This window comes from Hyla sarda, chromosome 7 (assembly GCF_029499605.1).
Source record: "Hyla sarda isolate aHylSar1 chromosome 7, aHylSar1.hap1, whole genome shotgun sequence".
Taxonomy (NCBI): Eukaryota; Metazoa; Chordata; class Amphibia; order Anura; family Hylidae; genus Hyla; species Hyla sarda.
Window position 1 is genome coordinate 100,626,819 of NC_079195.1, and position 14,439 is coordinate 100,641,257.

General features: G+C 38.9%; 1 protein-coding gene across 3 annotated transcripts in view; it reads left to right on the forward strand.

Moving 5' to 3' along the window:
- TNKS2 (tankyrase 2) overlaps window positions 1-13,075 on the forward strand; it is a 73,509-nt gene extending 60,434 nt beyond the window's left edge. For all 3 annotated transcript variants that reach the window (XM_056530222.1, XM_056530219.1, XM_056530220.1), the window contains 8 exons: window positions 1,920-2,002; window positions 2,299-2,419; window positions 3,547-3,644; window positions 4,666-4,740; window positions 4,824-4,929; window positions 5,575-5,761; window positions 6,680-6,836; window positions 7,637-13,075. In XM_056530222.1, coding sequence (XP_056386197.1) covers window positions 1,920-2,002; window positions 2,299-2,419; window positions 3,547-3,644; window positions 4,666-4,740; window positions 4,824-4,929; window positions 5,575-5,761; window positions 6,680-6,836; window positions 7,637-7,699 — 890 coding nt within the window. In that variant the 3' untranslated portion in view covers window positions 7,700-13,075. The remainder of the gene's footprint in view (window positions 1-1,919; window positions 2,003-2,298; window positions 2,420-3,546; window positions 3,645-4,665; window positions 4,741-4,823; window positions 4,930-5,574; window positions 5,762-6,679; window positions 6,837-7,636) is intronic.
- Window positions 13,076-14,439: the final 1,364 nt, after the last annotated feature.

Consider the following 14,439-nt stretch of genomic DNA (forward strand, 5'->3'; position numbering starts at 1 on the left):
TTAAATAATACAAATGTGATATTGAACATGGGTGCAGATAAGTATAGGCAGCTCAAAAAATCATTTTGTTTTGAGTTTATACATTATACTGCACTAAATGCAGGAAAGACCAGGTATTATTTAAGAAAAGAGTGGACTCTAATGATTAAGTTAGTGTGGCAAATATACACGACTGACTGTCCATATAGGAGCATTAATTGTGTAACTGGGTGTTATTCTTTAGGCCTGGTTCATTGTTATGAGTACATAGTACCAATACTAATAGGCCAGCAATAAACGAGTGATACATTGACACCCAGGGAGTGTCACCCAACCAACCAGATGGCATATTAATCAGCTGTTTTGCATGTTCATCTAGCTAGATCAACCCTGCTCTGTACTTATGTGGCAGAAATACTCCGAAACAAACCGTCTGCCGCTTGGGTTAAATCTTTCCATTTTGAGAGATGTCTAGCTTGGCACACTTTCCCAGCCAGTTAGCTAGTCTAAGGGAGTAATACACAGACACCCAACCAACAACCAGAGAATGTCACCTGACCAACCAAGTGGCATAATAATGAGCTGCTTTGCATATTCTTCGTAACAGTAAAACGCACAACAGCCCCCACAAGTCTGCCGTTGTGACCGACAGTTCCCTCACTATAGCAGCCATCCAACTCTCAGCCATCCTTCTAGAAAGTGATTAGCTGGTTTCCAGTTACTACTTCTGACTGATGATAATTTTTAATTTTTTTTATTTAAAGTGGTATTCCAGGAAAAAACTTGGCTCCAGAAAGTTTAACAGATTTGTAAACTACTTCTATTAAAAAATCTTAATCCTTCCAGTAGTTATCAGCTGCTGAATTTGAGTTTTTCCTTCTGTCTGACATCAGTGCTCTCTGCTGACACCTCTGTCTCAGGAACTGTCCAAAGTAGGAGCAAATCCCTATAGGAAACCACTTCTGCTCTGGACTGTTCCTGAGACAGACAGAGGTGTCAGCAGAGAGCACTGTTTTCAGACAGAAAAGAACAACTCAGCAGCTTATAACTACTGGAAGAATTCAGATTTTTTAATAGAAGTAATTTATAAATCTGTTTCACTTTCTGGAGCCAGTTGATATATAAAAAAAAAAATTTTTTTTTTCTGAAATACCCCTTTAAGTAAATATTATTGTCACTTGACAAATCTCTATGGTCTATTGACTTTTTGTCACACTTTTTTTTTTTTATTTGCTTTCCTTTGACACATCATGCAGACATGTCAAAAGTTCTGATCAGTCAGGAGCTCAGTGCTGAGACTCCCATAAATCCCTAGGCATTCCTAGGAGAAATGCGCGGCCGCATGCTTCAGCAAACGTTACTGACATCAAGTGATGGAAGCTGTTTGTCGCTGTAGTCTTGAGTAAGGGAAGTTTGTGATACACCTGTACTAGTGCTTTGGGGCAGTGTACTCATAAACTTTAATGTAGTAAGTTGCCTGGGCACTTTGTTCTTTTTGTGCACCAAAAATTCACCAAACTTTTGGTGCAATAAAAATCGGCATTAATAAGCGCATTGATATAAGCTTTATTTATATGACTAGCAATGGCAAGTGCCAGCTTCTTTACTTATTGGGGGAGATTTATCAAAGCCTGTGCAGAGGAAAAATTGCCCAGTTGCCCATAGCAACCAATCAGATTGCTTCTTTCATTTTGAACAAGGCCTCTGCAAATTGAAAGAAGAGATCTGATTGGTTGATATTGGCAAATGGGCAACTTTTCCTTTGCACAGGCTTTGATAAATCTCCCCCATTCTCCCCAATGTGTTTACAAACAAGTCAGTCTAAGCCTAGCTGGCATAACGAGAATCCCAATCGTTTTTGTTTTTTTTGTTTTTTACTTGCCCATGTAATTCTTTACATAGTAAATAAGACTCACACATGCTTTCCTTTTTTATTACAGTATCCGGCGTTGATCTCAGTATTAATCAGTTCTTGAGAAACCTTGGACTTGATCACTTAATAGACATCTTTGAGAGGGAGCAGGTGAGTTGGAAAGAAGCTTTTTATACCTTTTACCAAATAAAATAGTAGAGATTTTTTTTTTCTCTTTATTCCAGGATCACAGTTATTATAATGGCTAACCCATCTTATACAGAGCCAATTTAGTAAACTTCCATGTAGACACATGTTATTTCCTTATGTTACTGTAGTGGGGGATAATGTCTATATACAACATCCAGAAAGCATGTAGAGGAGGACAAATAAACGTAGAAGTGTGCTTTGTGATAGAGTTCAAACATTCTAAACCCCATTTGTAATCTGTTTTGCTCTATTTACAGATAACCCTAGATGTCTTAATTGAAATGGGACACAAAGAGTTCAAGGAGATTGGAATAAATGCTTATGGGCATAGACATAAGATCATAAAAGGCGTTGAAAGGCTTATTTCAGGTCAACAAGGTAACATTTATCTTTCATTTCTAATAAAATATTAAGAAAAATATGGTCTAATACAAAGAGTTTAAATGGATTGTCTTACAAAGACTGATGTCTTATGTGACATCAAACATATATTCAATATAAAACCATTTCTCAAAATGTCCTTTTTGAGAGATATATCCACCTCATTGCTTGCTTTGTTTTGATAACCTGCTGCCCTTGGTTACAACCCACTAAGGCAGTGTTTCGCAATCAGAGTGCCTCCAGCTGTTGCTAAACTACAACTTCCAGCAAGCCCGGACAGCCAAAGGCTGTCCGGGCTTGCTGGAAGTTGTAGTTTAGCAATAGCTGAAGGCACCCTGATGGGGGGGAAACACTGCACTAAGGTATAAATCACATATGCCAAAGGCTGTCCGGGCTTGCTGGAAGTTGTAGTTTAGCAATAGCTGAAGGCACCCTGATGGGGGGGGAAACGCTGCACTAAGGTATAAATCACATATGCACAGTTCAGCTGCAGTCTCCCGGTCTATCCAGGAAGTATTAGTCTCCACTGCCCATGTAAGCAAGGGGAGTTATGGGAAGGTGTTTGCTCTGTTGCAGAACCACAGCAGGGTCATTGTTTAGAGAGAAAACCAGGTAGTAAACAGATCCATAGGGAAGATCAGTAGTACAGGGATGAACATCATTTTACACAAAAAAAACAGCATATTTGTACTTGTACTGTGTCCTCTCCCTAAGGAAAGTACTGACCCCGTTTAAAGCCCCAGGCCTCTCACCACAGCCAAGCCAGATCACCCTGCTCTGTACTGACGAGGGGCAAACAACCCGAAACAGCTGTCTGCAGATGGGTAGAAACTTCCCTTTTGGGGAGTAGTCTGGCTTGGCATAAATCCCGATCAGCTTTTTTATATTCCTTAACAGGAGCCAAGCTGATACCAGGGAACACTACCTGAAAAGGTGGTGTAATGAGCTGCTTTGCATATTCATATATATATATAGTTTTACCAACTTTGCTTCATAAAACAACCTATTTTTAAGCTTAAACTCTGTTTCCATGTGCTTATAGATCTTGTCTTATTTCTTTAGTATCTAATGGCAGTGTGTAAAGCTTTTCTTGTCCATTGATCTGAGCTTGGTTTATTTTCTAGGTTTAAATCCATACTTGACACTGAACAACTCTAATAGTGGGACTATATTAATTGACCTTGCTCCAGATGATAAAGAGTTTCTTTCTGTGGATGAAGAGGTAACATATTTTTTTTTTGCACCTTTCTATTCTTTCCACTTATATTTTATAGTGTCTTGCTACATCCACAGTGGGTCCTTGTGTCCAATGCTTAAAAATCATATGGACTTAGTTATTCCTGCACTTACATTATTAAGCATCAGCCTCTGAATGCGCAGGTAGTTGTGTGTATTTAACAAACTCCTACTCCCACAAGATCCATTGGCTTTTAGTACTAAGTAGGAACATACTTGGGTTACACTGGTAAAATGTAGCCATAATAGAAATAGAGACCTTATTTGTTATTGTATACTAGTTATAAACACAAACATTGAAATGTTTTATGAATTTTGCCCAGTTAAAGGGGTACTCCGATGGAAAACTATTTTTTTTTTTTTAAATCAAATTGTGCCAAAAAAGTTCAACAGATTTGTAAATTACTTCTATTAAAAATTCTTAATCCTCCCAGTACTTATTAGCGGCTGTATACTACAGAGAAAATTCTTTTCTTTTGGGACTTCTTTTCTGTCTGGTTTCCTTATCAATGTGTGCTTGTTAGTGTAACCTTAGGCTAGGTTCACATGGCCATTCTTTCCCATCCTGCCATTGTCCCATCATTGCTGCTAAACAGACCAAATGGATGCAAACTGATTAAGTGGCATCCTGTTGCATCAGTTTTTAAATTGTTTGTATTCTTTATTGGTTACTCACACCTCTTCTGAGCATGTTCAGAAGTAATAACTGATTGGAAAAAAACGGATGAAAATGGTTGACATTACAGGCTCATCTGTTTGCCATAGACTACAGTGTTAATTTCCATATATCCATTTCTAATCCGTTATTTTTGACCGATTCTCCACTAAAAATAATGTAATAGGAACCAAATGAGTGCGGGCAGGTAACAAGATTGACATCAATGGGACATCTATTTACAGCCGTTTGCAAAAGGCTTGAACAGATTTGAGAACGGGCATGAATAAACTGGGACTGACGTTAACGTGAACGAGCCCTTAGTTATCTTAATTTATACTTTAAAATTTAGATGCAGAGCACAGTCAGGGAACATCGAGATGGAGGACATGCAGGTGGAGTTTTTAACAGATATAATATCTTAAAGGTAAGTTGTGAACCATTTTGTGTGTGCTTTAGAGCTGTATCTGTAAAATGTGGTAGTAATTGTCATTGTCTGTAAATATCTAGATTCAGAAGGTATGTAATAAAAAGCTCTGGGAAAGGTACACTCACCGGAGGAAAGAGGTTACAGAGGAAAACCATAATCACGCTAATGAAAGAATGTTATTCCACGGTAAGCTTCTGCCATGTGATGCATCGCTTGGAAAATTGTAGACTATATTAATAAGTTGGATAGATACGTGATTAATTGACACTTCAGTTTTTGTTCAGTACTATCAGTGGTAGAGTATAAGAAGGCAGACATGTGATACCAGGACTATTGCTGCTGCCTTACTGGTGTAAATGATTGACCAGTAACAAGGCATGGCTGTTTCACGTTATCAAACAGGATTTCACGCCCAGCATTTTTGTTATTTTTATTTTTTTATGTTTACAAAATGTTGCAGGTTATTTGTTGTATGGCTTGTTACCAGAAGTGGATTCAAAAGGAATGAGAAAGGAATGACTAGTGCTGTTTTGCTAGATCCATTTCTGACCTTGGTTCAAAAGAAAAAAAAAGACATCAAATGCTGCAGTTGCAATGCAAATATCTCTGAATCAGCTGATCTCCAAAGAGGTTTTATTATTGAGGAGGGTTTGTTTTATCATGATGGCTAGGTACATACAGTTTTTTTTTTTTCAGGTTTTTCTTTTTACATTAATACATTTTTCCCCATCATTTATGGCCCAAAATATCATAAATGTGTGAACATAGCCTAAAAAGGCATTTGCTTCCGTTCCATCTTTTAGTATTTGTTGTGTGCTTAATTTTTTACAGGTTCCCCCTTTGTAAATGCAATTATTCACAAGGGGTTTGATGAAAGGCATGCTTACATTGGTGGCATGTTTGGAGCTGGCATTTACTTTGCAGAAAACTCATCAAAAAGCAACCAGTATGTTTATGGCATTGGTGGAGGCACAGGATGCCCAATTCACAAGGACCGGTCTTGTTATGTTTGCCATAGGTGAGTGCACTTCACTGTTAATGTTATTTGTGTGTGTGTGTGTACATATATGTACTGTCTGGGCCTTAACGTACCTGGAGCGTTAAGTAACTTTGAAGCGAACGCAGGAGTTGCACTCTCTTTAGAGTAGTGGATGTTGGTTACGATCAGTAGTCTCTAAAATTTTATAAATGCACCTCCCCTAATATATATCGCCCTTATTTTCCAAAATTTCCAAATTTAATAAATTAAATAAAAATGAACATACTTAGTAAGTTTAGAATCCTGCATGGTAAATAGTGTAAACCCAAGAAATCCCATTAAAAAAAAGATTCCAATAAAAACTACAGTTCATGTTGCACATAAATGGAAAAGTGTCAGGAAAGAACAATTTTATTTAAAAAAAAGTGTGCATTTTTTTAAAAGTTGTACAATAATAGAAAAAAAACTATGTAAATGAAGAATCATTATAATCGAATTGACTTGCAGAATGGAGAGAGAACACACAGTGCATCCCCCCCCCCCCCCCCCCCCCCACAAAAAAAAAGTTGCAGTTTTCATAGCAATATATATATATGCAGGAATATATATATATTATATTTTTTGTCAAAGGTTCCTCCTACTGGATAACACCTGTAAGAACCTTAAGAGTTTATTCAGGAATAGAAAAACAGCTAACAGCACCACGCCTGTACCAGGTTGTGTGTGATATCACAACTTCACTTCATTCATTGCTAAGGAAAAGAGCTGCTGCCAGGCACAACCTGAGAATAAGAGTTGTGCTGGTTATTTATTTTTATTTTAGCTTGGTGCACACTTTTCCTGTTTATTCCGGTCAAGTGGAAGTGTGAAAAAAACTACAAGTTTTACCTCAGATCAAATGTTCTATCCCTTGTCTTGCTAGATGATAATCGCACCTTTTTATTTCCTTTACAATAGACAGCTGCTGTTTTGTCGAGTTACACTGGGGAAATCTTTCCTTCAGTTCAGTGCAATGAAAATGGCTCATTCTCCTCCTGGTCACCACTCGGTCACTGGCCGGCCTAGTGTCAATGGGCTTGCTCTCGCTGAATATGTGATCTACAGAGGAGAACAGGTATGAACTCTGCATTAAAGGCCATCTGCGGCCGAAAACAACTATCTCCTATCTGCAGGAAGAAATCTGAATGGACAGTAAACAGTCCAAGGATGACATAGAACAACTGCAAAATGGAACTTACAGGATATCTGCAGAGTTTACAACTTATCCCCTATTCACAGGATAAGGGATAAGTGTTTGATCACAGGGGCTCCAAACGCTGGGACCCCCCTTGATCTCCTGCACGGGACCAAGGCTCGGCCATGGCTCTCAGTGCAGGAGGTGTGCTGGCCACAGCATGATGTTGCGGCCGACATGTCTCCTCCATGTAGTTCTATGGGAGAGGCAGCGTTCGTGCCTCCCTGCCTCTCCCATAGAATTGTATGGGCAAAGGGCGTAACCGTCGACCTCTCTAGGTTGACACTACACGCATTAGCGCTCTCACTGAGTGCTAATGCGGGGGCCCCATACAGGAGATCACGGGGGTCCCAGCGGTCGGACCCCTGCCATCAAACACATTATCCCCCTATCCTGTGGCTAAGGGGATAAGTTGTAAATGCTGCAGATGTCCTTTAAGTTGCATTTTGCAGTTGTCCTAGGTCATCCTGTTTATGCTGGGAGTTGTAGTTTTGCAACAGCTGGAGGCACCCTGGTTGGGGAACACTGGCCTTGGTTATGTCTCTTGGACATGTCATATCATTATGTACAGATGGTTAACCAGCTAAATATCCCTGAATGAACAACCGTGTAAATGTCAATTACTAAAGGTTGATGGTAATTGTTGGGAATTGCTAATATGCATATTAATTGTTCCGCAGGCGTACCCCGAATACTTAATCACATATCAAATAGTAAAGCCTGACACTGCAGCGGAAGGATGAGAGCCTGGATCCTGGACTACACCACCTTCTCTGTGCAAACTACATCTGTGATGGCAGCCAGAGAGAGACTTATACTAAACACTTGGAATGCGTACAGAGACTTCAAGCTTTAAGCAATGTTTAGTATATTTCCTGAACATTCACAAAATCTTTTGTTTATCAGCACTTTAACAGACGCCATTCTTGATATAAATGGGTTTGTCTATATTCCACACAAAGCAATGTATCGCATTAACTTGAATTTTAATTCATTATTTCTTTTTGTTGTCTTTTTTTTTTCTTTTTTTATGCAACACATTGAAGCCTCTAATTGGATTCCTGTAAAGATGCTTCACTAGAATTGTGTATTTTAAAACACAGCATTTACACTGAATACAGTTAATTTGTACAACTGTAAATAAGAACTTTTGTACTAGCCTGGTATTTATTTACATTGCTTTGTAATATAGTCTTTTAAAATGACAACTTGTACAGAGGAGAAAAGATGCACAATGTACTTTTATTTGACTGAAGCCTTGGGCTGTCCTTTGTGTACCACAATGCTGGCCGTTATGTACCCAATATCAGGATGATCTAAAAAGTTGCAGATTGCCCTGAAAAATGAAGTTCCACAATATGTAGTAATATCGTATTGCACGTGTGCTTACTTAAAGGGGTACTCCACTGGAAAACTTTTCTAAATCAATTGGTGCCAGAAATTTACTTCTGTTTAAAAATCTTAATCCTTCCAGTACTTATCAGCTGCTGTATGTTGCACAGGAAATTCATTTCTTAATTCTCTTTCTGCCTGACCACAGTGCTCTTTGCGGACACCTCTGTCCATTTTAGGAACTGTCCAGAGTAGGAGCAAACCTCTCCTGCTCCGGACAGTTCCTAAAATGGACAGAGGTCAGAAGTCAGCAGAGAGCACTGTGGTCAGACAAAGACAGAAATTCAAAAAGAAAAGAACTTCCTGGGGAACATACAGCAGCCTTTAAGTACTGAAAGGATTAAGATTTTTAAATAGAAGTAATTTACAAATCTGTTTAACTTTCTGGCACCAGTTGATTTAAAAAAAAGAAAAACATGTTTTCCAGTGGAGTACCACTTTAATCTCTATTTTAGGACAAAGATGGAAGCTTTTCATCTAGGGGAAAACCAAAATGTTTTTTATTGTTTATACAAAAAAAGTTACAGTAAACCGTGTCCATTTTACTGATAATAGGCATATATATATATATATATAACTATGATACATTGTTCCTGAGAACTCTTCTCTAACTAGTATGTTCTATACTTAACCAAGAGCCTCCACACTTTAACTTCTAAATGAGCTCCTTCAGAAGTAGATAGGTTCCTGTTAATAACTATCAGGAGGATTATAGGGGTTATCCAGGAATAAAAATACAGAGCTGTTTTCTTGCAGAAACAGCGCCACTCTTGTCCTTAGGTTGCATGTGATAGTGTAGCTCCGTTCCTTTGAAGTGAATAGAGCCAGGTTGTAATACCACCCACAACCTAAGGACAGGGGTTGTGCTGTTTTTAGGGGAAAAAAATAATTGCTCTGTTTTTTCTATTCTTGCATAACCCTTTTAAGACCCCCCGAGCCTCCACCAGTTGATTTTAGAGTGCAGCATTAGGTTTACAATGGTGTGTGTGTATGTAATCTATTCAATTCAGCATAATCTAGGTGAAAACTGCACATTTTAAAAGGTCACCTCGGCCTGACTGTTAGCCGGAAGCATCAGGTGCCCAAACGCTTCTCTCTCAGCCTAAGAGAATTTTGGGAGACTGAGCTGTGTGACTCCAGAACCTCTGAAACCCTGTACCTGTGGTGTCCTTAACTCAATGCACCATTCTTTTTTTTTTCAATCACAAATTGAGGACTGTCCCCACTAAAACAGGAGTATGGTCAGTGTGCATGTTAGCCCGTGAAATGTACATTTGGCTTCAGCATACATACCTATAGAACGATGCAAGTTCAGTGTTTTAGGATTCTAGCAGTTACGCTGGCCTAGGTTATGTCTCTTGGACATGTCATATCCAGACCAGTGTTTTCCAAACAGGGTGCCTCCAGCTGTTGCAAAACTACAACTCCCAGCATGCCCGGACAGCCTTTGGTTGTCCGGGCATGCTGGGAGTTGCAGTTTTGCAACAGCTGGAGACACACTTAATGGATAACACTGCTCCAGATTAACTGCAACAACCAGGTGACTCTTACAAGGTAATTTACATATCTCAGATTCTCTTTTCATTACATATAGGCATTATTTTAACCTTATGCCATGCCATATAACGGATTGATGGCGGTATGGGGGTCTTAAATCCTCCTGACAGATTCCATTTTAAAGGCAAATAAAAAAAATCAAGGCTGTGTGATTCAGTGTAAGCTGCAGGTCAGCAAGTTTCAGGATAAGTTCCACTGTTGCATTTGGGTGGCGGGTTTAATTGAAAAATCAGTAGTGGATTATGGAGCAGGGTGACGCCTTTCTCTTTTAAATCCATTGCTGCTTATTCAGTAAAATAAAAATACAGCTAAAATTTGAGGTGTGACAGAGTTGACTTTTTATTCTAGTATAAACAACATACTTGCCTTCCTCAGTGTCCCAAACACAGAAAGTGCTGTGCAACCTGATAGTCTCCAGGAGCACTATGGCCGGAGCAAGTTACTATATGGCTTTTTATTGTTTCCTCTTCCCCGAGGCTGAACATGAATAAAAAAATGAATACCCCAAGTGGATGTATTTAATCTGCTGACATGAACTCTGTATCTTACTCTTTAATTCCTCTTGGAAATTTATGAATCAGTTGATAGCTGAGTATTTTCTTTACCAGCAGGGTGTGTTCATGCAGCCTGACAGCGTCCCTTGGACAGCATCAGGGTGTGTAGGGTGCGTCTCTTTACTAAGTAAGGTAGTAGATCACAATTTTTCTAATTATTTTTATTAGAAAAACAATCGGAATACTGCAACTGGTTTCTTGGGATGATACCAAACTGTTATTTCCTCTTTATATTCACATATTTGATGTGCAGGATTTGAAGCTGCAGAGTTTAACGTAAATTAAATGACTGAACACACCATCAAATCCTGATCATCATGTGCAGGATACTGTACTTGTTCATACACCCTTAAAAGGGTACTCTGCTGCCCCAGCCTTCGGAACATTTTGTTCCGAATGCTTGGAGAAGGCGGCGGGGTCGTGACATCACTTCACACCCCCCTCAATGTCTATGGAAGTGGGCGTGACTGCCACCCTGCACCGTCCCATAGACACATTGAGGGGGAGTGGTGTGACATCATGAGGTGCACAGCTGTGACGTCACGACCCTGCCGTCCGCACCCAGTCATGTGCTGCACAGAGATTGTTGGGGGTCCCAGCGGCAAACCCCCGTGATTAGACATCTTATCCCCTATCATTTGGATAGGGGATAAGATGTCTAGGGGCAGAGTACCTCTTTTTATGTCTCCATGAAAAAAAAGTTAGTACCTAATCCTGACCATGTACATGTTTATGCCTCTAACCTATATTATAAAAATCCCTCTTTTCATTAGCTCACAGTGTTAGGCTGGGTTCCCATTACGTTTTCGCACATACGGCAGGGGAGAGCTAAAAAGTTGCGCTCCCGTATATAATTCATTTCAATGAGCCGACCACAGTGAAACATTTGGTCAGCTAATTATTGCCCCGTATGCGCTTTTTTCCCCTGCCCCTAAAACTGTAGTCGACCACGGTTTTAGGTCCGGTTGTAAAAGCGCATACGGGGCAAAAATGAGCCAACCGAACATTTCACTGAGGTCGGCTCATTGAAATGAATTACATACGGGAGCGCATAGAAAGGCATACGGGAGCGCAGGTTTTTAGCTCTCCCCTGCCGTATGCGCTCCTGTATGAGGGAAAACGTAATGGGAACCCAGCCTTAGAAATCCTCTCAGGAGAAGGGGGCTTTTCCCTCCCTTGTGGTGGGTGGAGGTGATTGTCTGCTCAGGAAGCCTTGTCCATGAGTCATCACTTGTCCCTGACTCATGGACAAGCCTGATGCTGCTGCAGGACTGATTAGTGTCCCAGTAGGTATGGGGACCCATAGTGGAGGGATTTTAAGGAGCTGTTTTCTATATTAAATATTCAAAAAATGTTTAACAACCATATTACAAAAGGTCTTTAATTTTCATCAGTAACAAGATATAAAAAGATTTTGGATCTGACGGTGCCAATTTAATTTTAGTGGAGTATTAGGACTGTTGAGAAAGTAGATTCAGATCTGCAATGTCATTTAAAAGCAGTTCAGGAGTGGGTAAGAATATGAGAGAAAAAGCTGTATTGTAGACTGTCAGACATATGAGCTTTCAGTGTAATGAGATTTATGGAAGTATAACATACTGTAGGTGTCTAATGTAGAAAAGGTGCCAGTGCTAAAAAAAAAAGTTACGAGCTTTCACTATTGCTTTATTGCTCTACTTGCATCCTAAAATGGTGAATATTAAAATGCTTCTGTGCCACCCTCATAAGTACTATAATAGAAGAGATTATGATCTCCATTACTGGCCTTGAATGTTCCATGTGCATTACTGAGCAATAATCAAAGGGTTTTGCTTTTAAAATAGTCTGACTACATTTTCTGTATAATAATTTTTTTTCCCCAATGGGATTTATTTTCTAAAGGATGCAATGCTCCTAACAAAGTACATTGGTTTACTCACCCTTGTTGTTCTTGGTGCCAAGGCCAGGAGTGATTATATGAGGAAAACATAAAGGAAATTGACTTTTTGTATCCCCTATATGTTTTTACACCAAGAACTTCTTGTGTAAATCCTAACCCCCGTGTTCTGCATTCCTCAGTTTATAAAAGTTAAATTTAGCCTTTGTTCGTTTGGAAAAAAAAAATTAACAAAAAAAAAGGAAAAAAAAAAGGAAAAAAAAAAGTTTGCAAGTTTGAACCTTGGCTTTTGTCTAATGCCTCTACTACCACTTCCAGTGGATCTATAAAGGTGTGCAGTTTGGTTTTGTACCCTTCTACGTGTAAGCTTAAATGTGTATACTGTAGGTAGGACAGCTGTATGTGTTTTGGGCACATTTTTACTAATCATTTTGTACCTGATAAATATTTTGTGGCATACAGGGTTGGATCTAGCGTTCTAGTAGGCACAGCTTGGCGTTCTGTCACTGAACACTTACGTTCCTATCATTACCAGAGGGGAGAAGTTCAGATACAAAGGCTTAATGTTGTCCTTGGTTTTAGAACTCAATGCAGAAGTCATACACAATGAAGAACTTTACATAACTTAAGATATATAAATAAATACTGTATACACTTTGCTTGACATTTAGTCTGTAACCTTGGATGACTGTTATGTGCTTTCCTATGTTCCTAATAAAAATGTGCATTTGTCAAACTGATGAATTGTGATGTTGAACAGAACTTTTATTGTGAATTCTATGGAAAAGAATTCTTAACTTTTTACAGTCGTGCCTGCCTGCTCTATTAAATTTTTGTGATGTTTAAAAAGAAATAACTTGTTTTCTTGTTTTGGAATATTTTAGTATGAAAACACTATGGTTTTAGCCCCTTAAGGATCAAGCCAATTTTCAGTGTAGGACCCGGCCATTTTTTGCACATCTGACCACTGTCACTTTAAGCATTAATAACTCTGGGAGGCTTTTACCTTTAATTTGGATTCCGAGAGTTTTTTCGTGACATATTCTACTTTTTGTTAGTGGTAAAATTTTGTCGATAATTTCATCCAAAATTTGATGAAAAAATTGAAAACTTTTTTTTAACTTTGAAACTCTCTGCTTATAAGGAAAATGAATATTCCAAATACATTTTTATATATTGATTCACATATACAATATGTCTACTTTGTTTGCTTCATAAAGTTGACATGTTTTTACTTTTGATGGACATCAGAGGGCTTCAAAGTATAGCAGCAATTTTTCACAAAATTTACAAAATCGACAATTTTCAGGGACCAGTTCAGTTTTGAAGTGGATTTGAAGGGTCTTCATATTAGAAATACCCCATAAATGACCCCATTATAAAAACTGCACCCCTCAAAATTACATTCAAAAGCTTTGTTAACCCTTTGTGTTTCACAGGAATAGCAGCAAATTGAAGGAAAAAATTCAATCTTCATTTTTTACACTGGCATGTTTTTGTAGACCCAGTTTTTGGATTTTTACAAGGGGTAAAAGGAGAGAATTCTTCTTAAAATGTGTAACCCAATTTCTCTCGAGTAAGGAAATACCTCGTGTATGTCAAGTGTTCAGAACAGCAAAAATAAAACACATGGCATACTATTTTGTGGGTATTTTTTTTGCATTTGTCAGAACTGCTGTAAAATCAGCCACCCCTGTGCAAATCGCCAATTTAGGCCTCAAATGTACATAGTGTTCTCTCCCTCCTGAGCCTTGTTATGCAGCGCAGAGCATTTTACGCCCACATATGGGGTATTTCTGTACTCGGGAGAAATTGCGTTACAAATTTTGGGGGTCTTTTTTTTCCCTTTTACCGCTTGTGAAATTAAAAAGTATGGGGCAACACCAGCATGTTAGTCATTTTTTTTTTTTTTTTTTTACACCAACAGGCTGATGTAGCTTCCAACTTTTCCTTTTCATAAGGGGTAAAAGGAGAAAGGGCCCCCCAAAATTTGTAGCGCAATTTCTCCCGAGTACGGTAATACCCCATATGTGGCCCTAAACTGTTTCCTTGAAATACGACAGGGCTCTGAAGTGAGAGAGAGCCATGCGCATTTGAGGACTAA